The sequence below is a fragment of the Neofelis nebulosa genome, chromosome 7, assembly GCF_028018385.1.
Source record: "Neofelis nebulosa isolate mNeoNeb1 chromosome 7, mNeoNeb1.pri, whole genome shotgun sequence".
NCBI lineage: Eukaryota > Metazoa > Chordata > Mammalia > Carnivora > Felidae > Neofelis > Neofelis nebulosa.
The window spans coordinates 104,367,650-104,386,148 of record NC_080788.1 but is presented as its reverse complement, the minus strand read 5'-3'; the positions used below and the strand labels follow the sequence as shown (position 1 = coordinate 104,386,148).

The window sequence follows — 18,499 nt, the reverse complement described above, 5'->3', positions numbered from 1 at the left end:
AAGGAAAGGAGCCAGAGAGTTAAAGGTACAGGTGAAAAAGCACACAGCCAGCCAGCCTACAAACAAAAGCCAGTTGTGATATGTATCAGGAAAACATAATGCAGAGAATATTTCCCTGACTTTAGAGTGGAAAAGTAAGAAACCAGAGCAACTAATTTTGAGTAAAAATAAAGATTTGTCACTGCCAAAATATTCTTGGATTTGTTGATTTTGCAAGGGAGGTTTTTTTAATACTCCATATGAAGATCATTTAAAACTGAAAGCTGAAATTAGTGTCAGCTTCAGACTACCTCCCGATACTCCTCCACTTTAACCCCTTATCTTTTTTAAAGTTTAAAAGGACAATTTTAAATTCACCACCATCTCCTTTCAGGGCTGAAACAGTCAATTTTCAATGAGTACCCAATATATTTATGTAGCCTAGAAACCTTGCAATTTACCTTGGGGAGATGCAAACAGGAGAATATTTTTTGGAAACCAATTAAAGAAACAGAAATAAGCTAAGTGCCTATTTCAAAATGAATAATCCTTTCTATAAAACCCAAGCCGGGAGCAAAGAAAAGGGGGAAGAGGCCACCTGTATGAGAATGCTCACATTTCCAGGCCGGTGTCTGTTCATCCATATCGTCCACCACCCACCAAGTGCCACGTCCTCCTCAAGGTGCTGAGACAGAGTGCAGGTGAGTGAGGCCAGGGCCCGAGGAAGCTCCTTACGAAGGTCCTGAGAGCTCACCAGAAATAACTGCTCCAGGCAGGAGGAAAAGGGAGTCTGGGAGGGAATTATGCAAGAGGGGACACCTGAGCTAAATCCTATCAGGTGAGCCGCAGGTAGCAGGCAGAGGAAGGGAGATGTAAAAGAGGAAGAAAGTTCAAGAAAAAAGCCAGAAGTTTGGCCCCAAGGGCAAGGAAGTAAGTCACCTTGGGCTTGACTGGGCCACGCTTGTAGAATTTAGTGTCCTTAAATGTGGCCTTTTCTCTAGGCTCCTAAGAAACTTATTTGCAGAAGTCAGTCATACCCTTAGCATAACTATGGGTCTTTCAGAGGTCTTTTAAGGATCTCCAACAGTGAATGACCCTGTATTTCTTCTCCTCCCATATATTTCCTTAGAACAAAAGCCTCAGAAATCACATGGCATTTCTTCATTACGCAACAACCCCCACCTCAAAAAATAAAAGAAAGAAACCCACAGAATTTGTGTTATATAACCTATTAGCACATAACTGCTCTGATCAAGAAAAAATAGATTTGGCTTACTCTAAATGCTTTTTCTAGTATTAATCAAATTCTCTTAAAATAAAAGTGAGTTAGCTAATCCTTTATAAAGTAGCATATACACCGTGTATAAAATGAAATACATAAAATATTTTTGTACATGGATAATGACCAGATGTGACTATGCAAAATACAGTATTAGCATATGGATGGTTTTTCCTTCCAATATTTTCATTAATACTCTTTTCATAATCATATTTTTAGCATACCGCTTTTAGGATTAATTCCATGTTACCTGAATATAAATGGTCTGCCTTAAAAAAAATCTGCATTTACAAATTTATCAGTAGAGGAAAGCTAAATGATTAGCACTAATGATTAGTTGCTAACATCTAAGTTGCAAGAATCTATGACACATAACACTGGTTTAACCCTTGGAGAAATTGGGGTGAAATAATTACCCAGGCAAAATCAAAGAGTATGTGATTCACGTTAACTAACACGGTGAGTATTCAAGTGGATAAAAAAAAACAACACAATTAGATCAGAGAAAGATTCACTTGAATTGAACTTAAGGGGCCAGGCAGAGCCCTTCGAGGTAAGGAGCAGAGCTCCATTGTCTGAATTTGATCTGAATGGAGGTAACAGGAAAAACAAGGGCAGGCATCCTCTGACCCTTTCCATGGGCCTGAAGGAGAGGAGCAGAAAGGGAAGGGTTAGCAGGCAAAGCCGTCAGGCAGTGAGGAGGGGCCAGCTCCCTGCAGGGCTGTCGCCAGCACCATTGTCCACCCTTCCCAGCTGGTCCTGGGAAGCCTCGCCAGAATTTTCATTATAATCACAACTTCAGAACCTAACGCAAATACAAAGACTTACACCCTTAATGTGACCCTTCAGGTGGTTATCAAAAGTTATTACAGATGTGATGTGAGTTACAGGCTTTGAGAAATGGAATACACACAAGCTTCTGAGAATCTGAGATCCGGATTCAAATTCCTGAGCTTTAAAATCCTTTCCTGGCTATCAAGGCTCACAGGAGTCACTGGATCTGTGGCCATCTCTACTTCCCCACTTCTCTGATGGAGATGATAGTCCATCCTCTGACTCCTGCTGCAATCGAGCATCTGGCAGGGGCTTGGGGCCCCCTGGGAGCCTCCCACACCATGCAAGGGACCCCAAGTTCCTGCTGCCTCCTGCGGTCAGTAAACTGCACAGCAGCCGGGAGAAGCAGCTAAGGGGAAAGCCCCCTGCTCAGCCCTCCTCGCCACCTCCCAGAGAAGGAGCAACTCTCCACAGCTGTTCCTGAAGCATGGGTTAAGAGTGGAGCCAGGTTCTTCTCTTCCAGGGGGGCCCCTCGAGCTAAAGAAGCCCACAGGCTTGTCACCATAGCTAAACTATACTTGGAACTGTTGAGGAGCAGTTTTACTTCTTATACAACCCGAAGTCTGTAGGCTTCATTATGCTGGACAGGAATTCCAACTAATAGCCCACTAGAAGCCTGGGGGCGGGGGAGGTAGTGGGAAGGAGGGCCCACAAATTATTAAGGTGATGAAGATTTGTCTTTTGTCTCCCATCTGGGGACAATGTGAGTTGTGTTATTTTTTAATATTTAAAACAGTAGAACACAGGCAGACAACCACTGTAAGACAATAAATTCAACTGAAGGACATTCCAGTGTGCGTAAATCACAAGTTTCACCCTTGTGTAGTTTATTACATTATCAGAACCTCCTGATTGGATTACTTTCCTGCAGGGCTTCCAAGTGTCTGCTTTTCCCCCACATAATATCTAATATCACCTATCAAGATGCTGTATTTGTCCTTTTGTATTTTACCCCCTGATATCTTAGGACGCCTGTTAGTTAAGAACGGTTTTTGTTGTTGTTTTCGGTTTGTGTTTTGTTTTGTTTTGTTTTGTTTTGTTTTCAGAAACTCACTCTGGGTCGTACGCACCTCACCACATCTGTGACCAAAAAGGCTTAACTGCCCTCACAGGAAGGTTGAAACTGTACAGCATAAAGCTTCACCAGCTTCCAGAAGGGTCTAAGCCAACAATTTCATCAAAGCCTTCAAGTTGGCATCTGGTCTAAGTTAACACTTAGAATAGCAAATAAAAGGCACTTTTCCTGGACTCCTGCTGGCCAATACTTCTCGGATTAGCTAAAGCAGTGCCGCTGCAGGAGCGCCTTGTATTAGGTCTTGTTAGTGAGGAGATGCAGGGAAGCTGTGCGGGTCTTTTCCCTTAATCAATACTAATAGGAAGATCAGCAGACAGGGAAGGAAACACCAACGCGCAGCGACATTAGTATCTAAGCACAAACAGACCCTTACTTGAGAGCACAAGGGCTTGAAGCCCCTTTTCCAAGCTATGAACAAAATATAAATGCTAGCCTACGTTTTCATCAACAATAGCAAAAGAAAAAAGAAAGCCTTCAGGAGTGCGTGCCACAGCTAACGGGATTAAAGAGCTTTTTCTCAAGGAAAGAAGAATAACTTGACAAAGTGGCTATAAAACTAGAGAAATGAACTTAGAATTATTTTGGATTATAAACGCCAGTCTTTCTTGAATTTAACTGCAATATGTTCAGGCAAATAAGAAGGCAAATAGGAGGATGCATGTTTTTATTCCCTAGAGATCACATTGTTTTGGTTTTTTTTTTGAAAATACATTAGGAACACAATACATAAGTGGGTAAAGCACATACATAGGCAATTTTCCACCCAAAAGGTTCCTATCAGTTGTAAACATTAAAAAAAAATTAACCTTACTGGTAACCTCATTAAATGAATGAGGTTTATTATCACTGCGTTTAATGAGAATATGCAGTACGGAAAGGGTTTGGTTAGAAAACAAATAGGGGTACCTGGGTGACTCAGTCAGTTAAGTGTCCAACTCTTGATTTCAGCTCAGGTCATGATCTCAGTTTGTGAGTTCAAGCGCCCCATCAGGCTCTGTGCTGGCAGCAGGGAGCCTGCTTGGGATTCTCTCTCTCTCCTTCTCTCTCTGCCCCTCCTCTGCGGGTGCACACACTATCTAAATAAATAAGGTGCAAAACTGCACAAACACACACACATAGAGACAGGATTTATGAACAAGGGTGTTGGAGTCAGAAAGCCTTGAGTTTGAATCACATGACAGCGATCCAGCGATCCAAGACAAGCTCCTCACAGCATGCATGGCTCAAGCTCTTCATCTATAAAATGACGAGTGATAATATGCAGCTGCCTCGGTCAGAACTTAAATGCATGAGGGGCACTTTGCACAGGACCGACTAACAGTAAGCACTTAACACAGGCTACTGAGACATCACTGTCACGACCAAATGCACCAGCGCTCTGTGCACCTCCCCCAAAGAAAGAACCAGCCGGAATTTTCTCATCCACGCGCAAAAAAAAGAAAGAGCTCAGATCCTGACGCTCCCTCTTTAATGATGATTTTAAGGTCTGATGGGGACCTCCATTTCAATTCAAAAGGTGCAGAGCTCCCTGAAGGCAAGGCAGAGGTGGACATGGGAGTGATGGGAGAGCAAAGCAAGCACTGGGCAGAAACCAGAGAGCCCGCACCTACTGCAAGAATAAAACTCTGCCCCCAGCAGCAGGATCAACACACCAGCAGAGGGGCTGTTCCATGGGCGACGCTGGCCCCAGCTGTCCCCCCACTTCTGCTGCTGGCACAGCTCAGCCGGAGACAGCCAAGACCCTGAGCTGCAGTAACAGCCTGAAGCAAGAGCACCAGTTTACTCCCTGAGGGTGATTCGCTGGAAGGCTGGCACACGAGGGCTCCCTGGGGGGCCAGGAAAGGATGGCCATGGGCTGCAGGTCCCCTCCACCGGGGAGACGATGCACAGGATGGCCATCACCTGGGCGTTGAGGGAAAGCGAGGCTCCAGAGGACAGCTGGCTGAGTGTGTAAAGGTTCTGGGATCTGCTCTGACGAGTGGGGTCTGAAACAAAAACGTGCATGGGTCCTGCCCAAGTTTTCCAAACACACTCCTGAGTGACTGAACGCTCACTGTATCCCACCACCGCCGTCTCTCATCGCTAGACGCAGCACAAGCCACTGTCCCTTGGAGACAAAGGAGGGGGAAATAATCTACAAGAGAAAATGCAGACCCAGCTGGAAATCCTTCCTCAGAGTTTTAAGGCAACTGCTCAGAAGACACGGAACACCACCCGAACATCAAGGCTTCCCAATCCCCGGAGGCCTGAATCTTTACAGGGCCCACGGCACCCTTCCCATCATGTCCATCTCGTCACTCTGGCCCGCCAACCCCCTAATTTCCAAACTCACCGGATGTCTCTCAGCTCCTCAGCTTCTAAATGTGTCTTATACACACCACTCTCCCCCAGGACCCTTGGCTAATTCTTACCCCCCTCATCGCAGACTAAATGGAATCCTTCCCTCTGCACAAACCCAAGGTTTCTCCCCTGAACCTACACGCCCGTGAAACCCTGTGCTTGCTTGCGCCCTGCCAGGCTTAATTTGTGTCAAGTCCCCCTTTTGTGGTAGACTATAAGCTCCATGAAGGCAGGGGCCACACAGTTATTGCCCACCGGATCCCTAGCATGAGTAGTTGCTGACTAGCTGATGGTATTCCAACTTTCTTTCCTTCCTGGGGCACTTCAGCCTCTAGCCAAACACCCCTATGCCTTTACTACTACTGCCCTCTAAAACCTCAGGTTGCCCTTCAAAGCTCTGCTCCCAGGTCACCTCCTCCAGGATATCTTTCCCAATCTTTCAGGAATATCTTCTGACCTCACCCTGGAGGAAAAAAGCAAAGCCTCAGAGCAACACGTACAGACCCACCTTCCAGCCAGGCCCTGCCACTGATGAGGCGAGTGACTTGAACCGGGGCCTCACTTCCAGGTTGTGCAGATTGTTGTGTTCATCTTCCAATCTGTTTTCTAGGTGTGCAGGATGGTTTAGTGTTGGTCTGGCTCTATTTCATGGATGCGAGACACACAAAAAGCTTCCATGCTGTTCCGCCATCTTGACTCCTCCAAGGGGCCTCACTTTCCACTAATAAAATCTAATTCCTGGGACTGACCAAGCAAAACACCTAACGGAACCTGGCACACAGTGCGTCTGAAAAAACAGCTGCCTCCATCTACCCCTCCTCTACACCATGTATGGTTTGTTGCTAAGTTATTCGTCTTGACCTCGGTCGTATGCCCCTGGAGGGCATTACCTTATGTGGGCTCCTCAACATGAAATCATCAGCATCATCAAAACAGCAATAATAACAGCATCGACTCACCCTTACTGAGTGCTTAACGTTTAGTGTGTATGTTTATAAGTGCTTCATTTCTACTAGGTACAGGGGCTCCCATTTTTAATTAAATAGATCCATACAGGAAACACATGCAGTAAAACGCATCTATCTCTATATTTGGTATCCCAAAAGTCTTCGTGTAGCGTTAAACTTTAAAAACCACAGAATTATAGCAGTTTTTTACAAAACAGATCGTTTAGAAATTTAAATTTCTTTTACACTTAGTTTATACATTTTGAATGCAAAACTCTGAACTTTACATGTTTCAGTCCCTTGGATAAAACATGGCAAGCGTTAAAATTCCCTAAAGAGCATTTAGGGAAATTCACGAAGTTATATTCACGTCAGCTACTACAGGACTCCCTCTCCCTCTCCCTCTCTCTCTCTCCAGCAATGGGCTCAATTTGGAGGTGGTAACTGGAGGCATGGTGGAGTGAGGACCACACAGGTGGCTGCCAGTGTGGCTGCCGTCACACTTTGTCCCTTTCTGTCGCAAGTACACGGGCCCACCCCAGACCGTGCACGCCAGAGTCATCTCTCGCCACTGCTTGCCTCTGACCCGGCACGTGATGGGTCTCCACGGCGTGAATGAGGCATGTGAAGTATTTCAGGAACTGTGCTTCCGTCTTATGGCTGACAGCCACAGACAGGTACAACTGACAGAAATGAGCTTTTCACCTTGTCACTTCACCGCCCGACTGCAGCGTGAAAACATTCTTCGGGCCCATCCATCGCCCTGTACCTGCAGGATGCTAGTATAGATTACCTCCCCCACTCAAATCTCTGTTGGTTCTATTATTTCATGTCAGGTGGCCTTTAAAAGCCTGAAAATCTGTGTCATGCATTAGCTCCCTGGGTTCAAGCAACTTCTGTTCGAGTGTACCAGAGGCACGGTTCTCAGCAAAGCGGGGGCCATTCTTCACCTGCCGTGCTCTCCATGAATTTCAGGAGATAATACTGATTATGGAGATTATCGAATGCAGGGAGACTCACAGATGACTTACACATGATGAAGTTATTCCACAAATGCTTTTGTTAGCTAAGATTTTCAGACCATGTGGTACTTGATTTCTGGAATAACTCATCCAAAAGGCTGAAATCGTGCTTATTAAAATAATCAGAAACAAAACACAAGACCAGTGAGTTATTTCATATTAGTCTGTCAGGTCTGACAGCAGAACCACATGCAACGGAGTCCTGTGCTGTCCGAATTGTCTGCCACTGTGTAACAAATCACCCCAACATGCGGTGGCTTAAAACAACTGACACCCACAGTTCCTTAATATGGGCAAAGCTTGGTGGAAACGGCTCATCTCTGCTCCACGTGGTGTGGACTGGGCAGCCTGATGGGCTGAAGGGTCTAAAACAGCTTCACTCCCAGGCCAGCTGCCTCAGCTGTGTGGCTAGAATGGCTGAAGGTTGGCCAGGCCCACTGCCCTTTTGTAATCCCTCACCCGCCAGGGCCACGGTCCCCAGCAAGGCAATCAGCTTCACCATCTGGAGGCTGCCTTCTAAGAGGGCATTATAGACTGAATTTATATGTTGAAGTCCTAACCCCAGGACACCTCAGAATGTGACTATATTTGGAGACAGGATCTTTAGAGAGGTAATTAAAGTGAAATCAGGTCATATGGGTGGGCCCTAATCCAGTAGGACTGGTGTCCTTATAAGAAAAGGAAGGACCATCAGGGGTGGGCACACAGGGAAAAAGGCCATCTGAGGACACAGGGTGAGATGGTCATCTGTAAGCCAAGCAGAGAGGCCTCAGGAGAAACCCAACCTGCCAACACCTTAATCTTGGACGTCGAGCTTTCAGAACTGCAAGGAAATGAACTTCTGTTGTTTAAGGCGCCAGGTCTGTGGTATTTTGTTATGGCAGCTCTAGCAAACTAACAGGACAAAACCGGAAGCTACAACACCCCCTTACAGCAACATCCACAAGTCACAAAGTATCACTTCCCTCAGGTGGACTGGTCAAAGCGAATCACCAAACCAGCCCAGATTTGAGCGGTGGGGATTGGCCTCCTGAAGGAGAGGTCCAGTGCACGCCCACAAGGACACACGGGGAACTACTGCCGGCCATATTTGAAGACAACAGGGGAAGAACATGGAATGAAGTCAAAACCCTGAGTTCTCTTACCTGATCTCCAGCTGACTACAAGACCGGCTGGGAAAGCAGGGTAACGTCCACCTCAACGACATGGCCGTTAGGTACAGTGCTTCACTGGACAGGTTAAAGGGCCAAACAAATGAATGCTTATTAAATGAAAGAGCTCAGGTACATGAGAAGCATAACATGCTGACAAATCATGGCTCTCTGTACGATAACTTTCCTGTTTACCTTAGATATTGCTACAGAGCAAAAGTACAGATTCCAGGGCGCCTGGGTGGCTCAGTTGGTTGAGTGTTTGACTTTGGCTCAGGTCACGAACTCGCTGTTCATGAGTTCGAACCCTGCGTTGGGCTCTGTTCTGACAGCTCAGAGCCTGGAGCCCGCTTTGGATTCTGTGTCTCCCTCTCTGTCTCTGTCTCTCTCTCTCTCTCAAAAATAAAGACTAATCTCTACCAAAAAAAACAAAAAACAAAAGTACAGATTCCAATTCTGAATTCTATCCATGGGCATGTACTAACGAAAGCACCCAAATGGTAGTGTAACCTAATGTACTACCGCACAGACCTGGTCTGTGTAATTTTCCGGGATCTGGTGTGAAACACACTCTTTTGTGTCTATGGTCCCTGTGCAATAAGGGCCCCTCCTCAAGGTAATCAGTTTATCAATCAAGTGCTCCAGAAATCCTAACTGCTTACCCCTCACAAGTTCTGATTGTGAAGAGTGCTCTCTAACCACATAGCAGGAAGCACAAGAATTCCAGGTATGGATGGGAAAAGAGCAGGGGCCCCTGGTAATAGTAAACAGCAGTTTTACCCCAACAGCTCAGAAGCCAAACACACAACTGCCTGCTTTGGTTGGATTTTGTTAGGCTGGCACCAATTAGAACAGAAGTACAAAGCTTGAAATAATGATTCTTATCCTAAAAGGAGATCCTGCGTGAGCACAAAAGCAGGGAACGAACAGTTAAATGTTTGAGAGTGAGACGCATTATGTGGATGGTTGGAAATAAAACCTCAATCAAGAACGACTTGCAGTAGTCTTAAACCTGACGCTGAAAAATACCCCTGATGCATATTTATTAGGTTTGTCGTCCAAGAGGCTTGTATTCCATAGTGCTGCCAGCCATCATTAACAGGCACTAATGACCACAGCCTTTCAACGCCACCACGGCGCACTGCAATGCAGCTCAGAGCAGCTGGGGGAATCAGAACAGATGGCCTGCTTCCCTTTAAGGCAGAACTTTCTGCAGGTGACAAAATGACTGTTAGGTGACTGACAGAAAGAGAAACAAACAAAAGTTGAAATGGAATATCTGATGTCAGTAAAGTGGATGTTTAGTATTGAAGGGAGCCTTTATTGTGGGCTCTTATGGTTGGGAGGGTTGTTTACACAAGTGCAGCTGTGCTACAGAACTGCAGTGTTCCTTCCAAATCCAAAATCCTTCCCTGAGCCCCGGGACTCCTCTGTGCCAAGTGAGCGGGGCACTGGAGATGTCACGGAAATCCATTCCTTCCAGGTGCCGGGTAAGTACCTAGCATACACCTGAAAAGGTGTGCCTGACACTCCAAGGCAGGTAGAGGTGGGGGTCTCCGCCCTCCAGGGGCAAACTTTAAGGGAAAGCCAGGTAATTTCAACGAACACTAGTGGAATGCCATCACCAGTCTGGGCACACGGCAACAGCACAGTGGACTGAACCGCGTTTGTTTCTAGGGATGTTAGACACATGTCCTTATATTTGTTTTCACTTCTATTTTCCCTTTGGTAGTCTGTTTATGTACTCTGCATCCTTAGCTAATATAATACTCGGAATGCTTTGGCTATAAGAAAGGAACCCACCCAGGGTGGCTTAAACAGAAAACAGTAAATAAAAATTGAAAAATGTGGGTGCTCTCAGAGGACTCGGGATTATTTTCTCAGAAAAGCCCTTGCTGATTATTCAGCCTCCAAGGGCCTCCAAGGGCCTTATCCCTAGCTCTTCACCCTGCTAGTCCCCTACGCCAACCTGCTCACTCTCTTCCCCCTTCTCCTGCTTTCTTTTCCCCATAGCACCCTCTGAAATGGCATGTTTTAGCTATGTGTCTGCTGGCTCCTGCACAGGGCCCACCCCTCCCACTAAAAGGTAAACTCCCCACTGCCCGGGTGTCCTCTATCTCCCCGGCTTCGGTCTGCGGCAGTGCTAGGGCAGTGCGGGTTCCCCATCAGAACTTTCGACACTGAACGAAGAGCCAAACACACAGAGCTCTGGGCAGGGGGTGCAACTGGGTCTCACAAGGGACAGGAACCAGAATCTAGAACCCAAACATCTGCCAGCTGGCTCACATTGGAGTCCGCTCTTCCCTGCACTTCCTTTTCCCTCTCCCAAGGCCGCATCCCCCCTTTGTGAAAGTGCCTTCTCCACTCCCCTTTCAGAGCTGAAAACCCTGCTACGGGCTCCCATGCCCTTAGGATAAGGCCCAAAATCTTTCCAAGGACCCAGTCATTGACTAAGTCCAATGACTTTATGCCTGCCCCCAGCCTTACCTGTGATTTCAGTCAACCACTCTTTGTGGTTACGCAGGGCTTTCCCCCTTCCTTACAGGAGCATGCACACTTCACCTCTGGGTCTTCCAATCCTAGTTTGCAGTGCCTAGAGCATTCTTTCCCTCTTCCCTCCTCCTGGCCATGCTCTCCTCCTCTGGCACGGTGTTAGGTGACCCTCTGCTCTGCAGACTGCCTTCTATGTCTCTGACAGGACTACAGGCTCCAAAGTAGCAGGAACTGTACCAGTCTCATTCATCGGTGCATCCCCTAGTGCCAAGCACGGCATCCCACACGAGTAGATGCTCAAATACTCGTAGGCTAAATAAATGAACAACATATTGGCAATGGCTGTTCACTAAGGAGCTGTGACAAGAGTAAGACAGCAGTTCACGAGGGCAGGGAACGTGATCGCCCTGTCTCACTCCCCTGTGCCTGGAAGAGAAGACACCCAATAAATATTTGTTGAATGAATAAATTCCTGGCTTGCCCCATGTAGCTCCACCCCTTCTCTCTCCCATTTGAGAAAACGTATCAGAATGCAAGTGGGTAAAAAAATGGCATTATTAAAGAGACATCTCAGAGTCATTTGAAACATCAACACTCTATTACTTGTCATAAGTTACTGGACACATAACTCAAAACTGATCATCACAAATGAGGTCGTTTGAGGCAGTGGTTGAGAACAGCTGATTAAGACAAAGCTATGAAACATGAAGCACTTTCTGCTCTTATCATTTTATTTTCCAGAAGCTGAAATGACAATACACTCAGTAAGAACTAATAACTGACTCATTCTCACCCTCACTGTTCTCTATAAAATAGGTTCTGCACGCCCCAGGAGAAACCTTTCTTTAAAGCAAACGACGTTAAAAATTCCTTTTCAGTTATTTTTCTCCGGTACCAATGAGGTCCACCAAGTTGCTGTTGTCTCCAGTCAAAAGCCAGCCCACAGCCCCACACGCTTACTTCCAGGAGGCTGTGTTGCTGATCCCTGCACAGCGATATAAACTCACTGCACCAGCGTGACAATACTGGTCTCCTTCAAAATCGGCAACTGGTATGTTTTTGGCTTTTTGGTGTTTTGTGCGTTTGTTTTACCTCTTGGACAAAATATGTTTGGTAAAGTTGCTGGGCTCTCGATCAGCCTGGTTTTATTTCTGTTTATATATATAAAGCATCCCCAAATATCGATCACATGATGAAATACAACCAAAAATGAGAAGTCCTAACAAAGGTGTCAATCTGGATGTGTTAAAAAGAGAAATAAATCTGAGAAAGCCAGACGAGAAACCACACAGACAGCCACATACTCCAAACAAAGCTAAAGTTAGTAAAGCAAAATATAGCAACCCAAAGCTAGTAACATCATGACCCTTAATAGCCTACAGAATTAGACACTCCATCCACATGAACAGATCTGAGCTCTTCAGATCACCCCACATGCTGAGTGGCAGTAAAGATTTTGTTTTATTTATGAAAAACAAAAAGACCTTTAACTTTATAAAGGATGCTAGCGTTTGAAGTCTTTGGGCCCAAATTAGAGAGGGGGACGAGAAAAGGAAAAGTATTAGGGTATATTTTAAGGTTTCTTATTACTACCGAAGGGAGGGGTAGTCAAGGCAAAGTGCCAAAGTTAAAACAAAAACAGCATATAGAAATCTGGAGCTGCTTGTTTAAAAAAACAAAGACCATAAACCGTTCAAGCAACAGTGTGCTTTGTCTTATCCGATAGAATGCTGCGCCATCCAAAAGAAAAAAGGCAGGTCCCCCCACCCATCCCTGACCTTTTAGCCTTTTGAAGACCTTGATCAGTTTCCACTAAAATACTTCATTTTCAGTCATGTTTATAAGTACACATTTGTAGAGGTTTTTACCCACTTAGGTGCCAAGGATCCCTGTGGCAGTCTGGTAAAACCTACTGAGCCCTTCTCAGAAAAATGGTTTAATTGCATAAAATAAAATACAAAGGACTACAAGTGAAAATAATTATACTTAGTTATCAAGACAGTTTTAAGTTACGAGACGATAATGTATGCAGTTCTGTATTCATGCACCAAATAACAAAGCTAGCAGCAGTTCTATTTGTTGCCTATACTCATGAAATGCTAAATTTCAGTCTGACTATAGTGAAAATAGAGATGCGTCCCACCCCCATCCAAGTTCAAGGGCTTCCTGAAGGACCCTAAAACCCCTTGGTTGGGTTTGGAAGAGCCAATAAAAATATATCTGGTGAAGCATCAAATTAAAAATAAAGCCTGGCAAAACATATTATCCACTCAACTGTGCAATATTTTTCCAAAAAACCATGATGGGTCCTGAGTCAGCAAGAGAGCTGCATGCTTCAAACTGAATCCAGAAAGGGATTCAGCTTCCCCCATGCAAGTTACAAAAAGTCTGAAGCTTTGAGAAACTGACAGCACTGCTGGAGTCTGCCTTGAAGTGGGAAAACAGTGACCCGGCAGTGCAGTGATCCAGCTCAATTGTGAACTTGAACGTTCATCTCCTTCCTTTCTGGAGCCTCAGTTTCTTTTTCGTTAGCAAAATAAAAAGGCTAAACACACACCATGACCTCGCAGGTCCCTTCCAGGTCTAAAATCCTATCTTCGGATTATCTCTTCCTTATGCTGGCTTTTGTAGCCTATTTAGATTAATTTCAAAACATTATTCCCTTGCTTACGTTTGGAACAGAAAGTCATACCAAATCTGTTTTCTATTTATTTTTGGGACAGAGAGAGACAGAGCATGAACAGGGGAGGGGCAGAGAGAGAGGGAGACACAGAATCGGAAGCAGGCTCCAGGCTCCGAGCCATCAGCCCAGAGCCTGACGCGGGGCTCGAACTCACGGACCGCGAGATCGTGACCTGGCTGAAGTCGGACGCTTAACCGACTGCGCCACCCAGGCGCCCCAGTCATACCAAATCTGAATGTCTTAACATATAATCAAACACCAATGAGCCAAATATACGCATACCATTACCACCTTTTTTAAAAACCCTGTTTTGCACATATCTACTTCAAAAAAAGTAATCACAGCGTTGGTCTTTTCTGCTATTTAAAGTCAGTTCCCATTAGAATTCTAGCACCATCACCTTAAGAATATTCAAAATTAACACACAGAATATTAACTATGCATTTTCCACATTAAACCAAGGAACAGTATGACAGGGTATACACCAGGAAGGGCCCTTAAAGATCACCTAATCCAATCATGTTTCATTATCACTTTAGACAGAGAAGGTAGAAGACTAATCCAAAGTCACAACGCTGGTTGGCAAGAAAGCAGAGATTCAATCCAGGTCTCCTGACTGTACCTTTATGCTCTCTCCACTACACTCTCAAATCCAGACACACTTCCCCAACTTAGGCTTAAAAGGAATAGCAAGAAAGACCTGACGGTCAGACTAGTCATTTTCTCTACTTTGAATTACGTAATGGGCACAACAAGGGATGGTGGCATGACACATTCATTGGCTGGAATCAAGAAATAACGAAATTCCATTAATCCACCAAAAAGGTGATGACCCAACTAACATCCTAACTACCTGGCAATTCTCTTAGTACTGTACAGTATGTGAAAAGACCCATATTTGCATATGGATTTAGACATATAGCTATATGCAAATAGCTATACATATAAACCTCTTCACACATACATATATAAGTATACACATATATAGACATACACATATATACATATATATATAGTTCCTCAGTCTGCTTGCCAGGATTTCTCACTAACATTTTACCATGAAATTTAAAAGAGAAAAGAAAAAAGGAGAAATTTAGAGGAAAACAAAAAGGTAGTTACACAACAGCTTAAAAAAAAAAAAGCACTGTGTTTTATAGGCAAAAGCTTCTATCAATATCAATATTGGTCATTTTTAGACATCAACACTAATTTTATCAATAAGAAAACCTACTAGAAATTCTTTACCAATATTTACATCCCAGATGATCAGATATGCAAAGTTGATGTTTGATTGTTATTGTTGTTTTAAGAGGGCACTGTCTTGAATCCGATGGATAGGATATGAATTAGTAAGGGTCTCTCTCTTTTTTTTTTTTAATGTTTATTTTTGAGACAGAGAGGGACAGAGCGTGAGCAGTAGAGGGGCCAAGAGAGAGGGAGACACAGAATCAGAAGCTGGCTCCAGGTTCCAAGCTGCCAGCACAGAGCCTGATGTGGGGCTCGAACTCAAAAACTGCAAGCTGCAACCTGAGCTGAAGTCAAACACTTAACTGACTGAGCCAAGTAAGGGTCTCGTTAGAGTCTACCTACTACTCACTATTTCCCCAGCATTCTTCAATGTGCTTGATATTTCTAGAGAGTCAGAAATCTACTCTCGAAAGAAAGACAGAAAAGAAAAGAAAAGAAAAGAAAAGAAAAGAAAAGAAAAGAAAAGAAAAGAAAAGAAAACAAGCAAGCAGGCAGTCACGAAGGAAGGAAGGAAGTTAGGAAGAAAGAAAGCAAGCAAGCAGGCATGAAGGAAGGAAGGAAGGAAGGGAGGGAGGGAGGGAGGAAGGAAGTTAGGAAGAAAGAAAGCAAGCAAGAAGGAAAAAAAGAAAAGAACAATTCTTCTCAAGTATTCAAAAACCTAACCAGTATCTTCTCAGTAGTCTGATGTCAACTCACATTTCACTTCCTCAGAGAGACCTGCCCTGACCCCCTAGCTAAAGAAAGCAATACCTACCTGGGGCAGACATTCCCTAAGTTAACCTCCTTCTGTTGAAAATTTGGCAACACCTGACATTGCCATTTATTATCCATTTGTACTCGTTTGTTTCTGCTTACCCTGTCCCTCCACACTAAAATGAAAGCGACTTGTTCACCGCTGGATCCTCAATGCCTAAGCAGTGCTGGCACATAATAGGTGCACATATAACTGCCGAGCGTCTGGTCCAAAATATTCAAGTGCCAACTATGTCATACTTAGTGTCTCCTGGAAAACCATTAGTCAGGGACAAAGCACACGCAATGAGTAATGCATTTACATAGCCTACTTTAGAGTAAGCCTATGATACCAAGACAATCCTGGGTATAAATCCTTTCCACGGCTTTGGAATGCCCTGCACTTCCAGCTAGAAACGCAAAACCTCTCCAGGCCCACTCACACGCTGCTTCTCTGAAACATCTCAACAATGATTTCCTCAAAAGGAAATAATGAAATAAAGTTCTGGCATAAGTTAATCTTTCCTGTCGGGTTCACAGAGTATGTTAAACATGCTTTGAAGCCAGACACACAAACAAAATCAAACTCCACAAAATTAGGTTGGGTTGAAGTTACATAAGACCAGCTAACCTCCTGCTTTCTCCCTCATTCCGCCCTCCTTCCGGTGAACCCTGACATCTGTCTTTTCGGCACAATTCAGATGCAGATGACAAAAACCGCTTATCTGCAAACTTCAAAATAGGTAATGAGATTTCCAATATTATTCCACTTAATACTGTAGCAACGGTAGCAACAAAGTGAGGAGGAATAGACAACTTCCAGCTGTACTGTGTCTGGAAGCTTCTCTTAAGAATTCTCTTCAAAATTATTTTTAAGCCCACACTTACTTCAAGGCATTCAGTTATCAAAACACGTTTTTCAGAGTTCCCTGAGTTTTTCCATACCGTGGCTCCTCATATGTGTGAGAAGCCTACCTATCAGCACAGATGACGGTCTGAACACAGGTCTTTCAAGAGAGAGGACAAAAGCGCGGTTCCCAGGAGTGACACATCCAAAGGAGAAAATAATCCTTTCTCCTCCTAAATATTAAATCCAAGTTGCTTCCTCTCCCGAGTTTCCTGCACTTCCCTCCTCCCCATTCTGCTCCCCTTTCACTGCCCACTTTATCCTGCTTTAATCCTACGAAGCCTCTCTCCCGGCTTATTAAGGGTAAACAATAGAAATGTCACAAGGAAACTCAGGAAGTAGATGAAGTCTCTAATTGCCGCCGTTTAACGATTGTGGATAATTACTATCTTCAAAATGTGGTTTTCACAAGCGGAGAGGGAGCATTGGCGGGCGAGCTCCACGCCGCCAGGAGCACATCAGCGAGGCCGCGGCCCGGGACGGAGGGGATGCGGCCCCGCGCCCCGGGGCCCCGGCAGGCGCAGCCGCGTCCCTGCCCCCCCCAACCCCCGGACACTGGCGGCTGGGAAAGCGGAGGGCCGGCCTGCCCGCCCAGGTCACAGACAGTTCACAGCCCCCGGCTGCGGCTACCCGCGGCGGTCACCATAACAATATGCAAAGCGCTACCCGCGGACGCCCACCCCGCAGATCTCGCTGCCCGCGGCAGCCAAGCCCGCAGCGCCGCGCTCCGAGTTCCGGGACCCGAGACCACAGTCCCCCGGGGCAGAGGGGTCCCGGGGACCGGGCTCCACCGGCTTTTCAGCTTCGCCAACTGGGGGGGTCTCCTCCGACACCGCGAGGTGCCTGCGACGGTGGCGCCTTGGCCCGGTCCCTAGCGACCCTCCCCGACCCAGGACGCGCGGGGAAGTCGAGCAGGGGTCCCCCGCGGTACGGACCAGGACTTGGTCCCTGAACGCTGCGCCTCGCGGGGCGCGGTGTCGCCACAGTCCCTCCCTTCCCGGGGCCGGCCCCGCTCCGCCACTTCCTCGGCTGCCGCCGTCCTCCGCCGGGAAGGCGCGTCTCGGTGGTCTCTGCAGCGCCCCACGCGCGCTGATGGGGAGCACCGCTCCCCGGGCGCCTGCCGCCCGGGCCCCTGAGCCGCCCCCGGCGCCCCAGCCGTCCCCAGAGAGCGCCCGAGCCGTCCTCCTGGCCCCGCTCGGAGATGCGGGCGCCCGGCAGTCACCCAGCCCGGAGCGCTCGCCGCCCGCCGCCTCGGAGATCTCGGGACTCACCCTAGTACTACCAGCTCCCCATATTTCACAGGCTCCTTATTGGGGGCGCAGTGCTCCTCCTGGCCGGGGGAAAACATGGAGCCCCGATCGGCCGCCGCCGCCGCCTCCTCCGCCGCGATCCCCGCGGAGTCCGCGCCGCCGCTACAATCCCATCCTGAGAACGGGGTGAGCGCGCCGGGGAAGGGCACGGCGGCGAAGGGGGCGCGGGGCGGCCAGTCCCGCGGCTGCTCCGTCGTGGCTGTGCGGCTGCCCCGCCGGGCTCCCCGGAGCTCCGCTCGCCGCCGCCGCTCCGAGCAGGACTCGGCAACAAATGGGACCGGGCAGCAGGGGGACCTGCCCGCGCCAAGCGCCGCCGCCGCCGCCGCCGCAGCCGCCGCCGGAGCCCCGCCAGGGAAGGAGGGAGGGAGAAAGCCAGCGCGGGAGGGGCGGGGGCAGCGGGCGGGGGAGGGGCGGGGGCAGGACCGCTGAGCCGCCCCGCCGGCGCGCGGGCAGGTGGGAACCGCCCGGCCCTCCGCCCGAAGCCGCGCTGCCCCCCTCC

General features: G+C 47.0%; 1 protein-coding gene across 1 annotated transcript in view; it reads right to left on the bottom strand.

The window, feature by feature from the left end:
* The window catches only part of PELI2 (pellino E3 ubiquitin protein ligase family member 2), a 204,114-nt gene extending 185,615 nt beyond the window's left edge, over positions 1–18,499 (bottom strand). Inside the window, exon 1 of the mRNA XM_058739135.1 lies at positions 17,962–18,499. Within this exon, the coding sequence (XP_058595118.1) occupies positions 17,962–18,038 (77 nt within the window). The 5' untranslated portion in view covers positions 18,039–18,499. The remainder of the gene's footprint in view (positions 1–17,961) is intronic.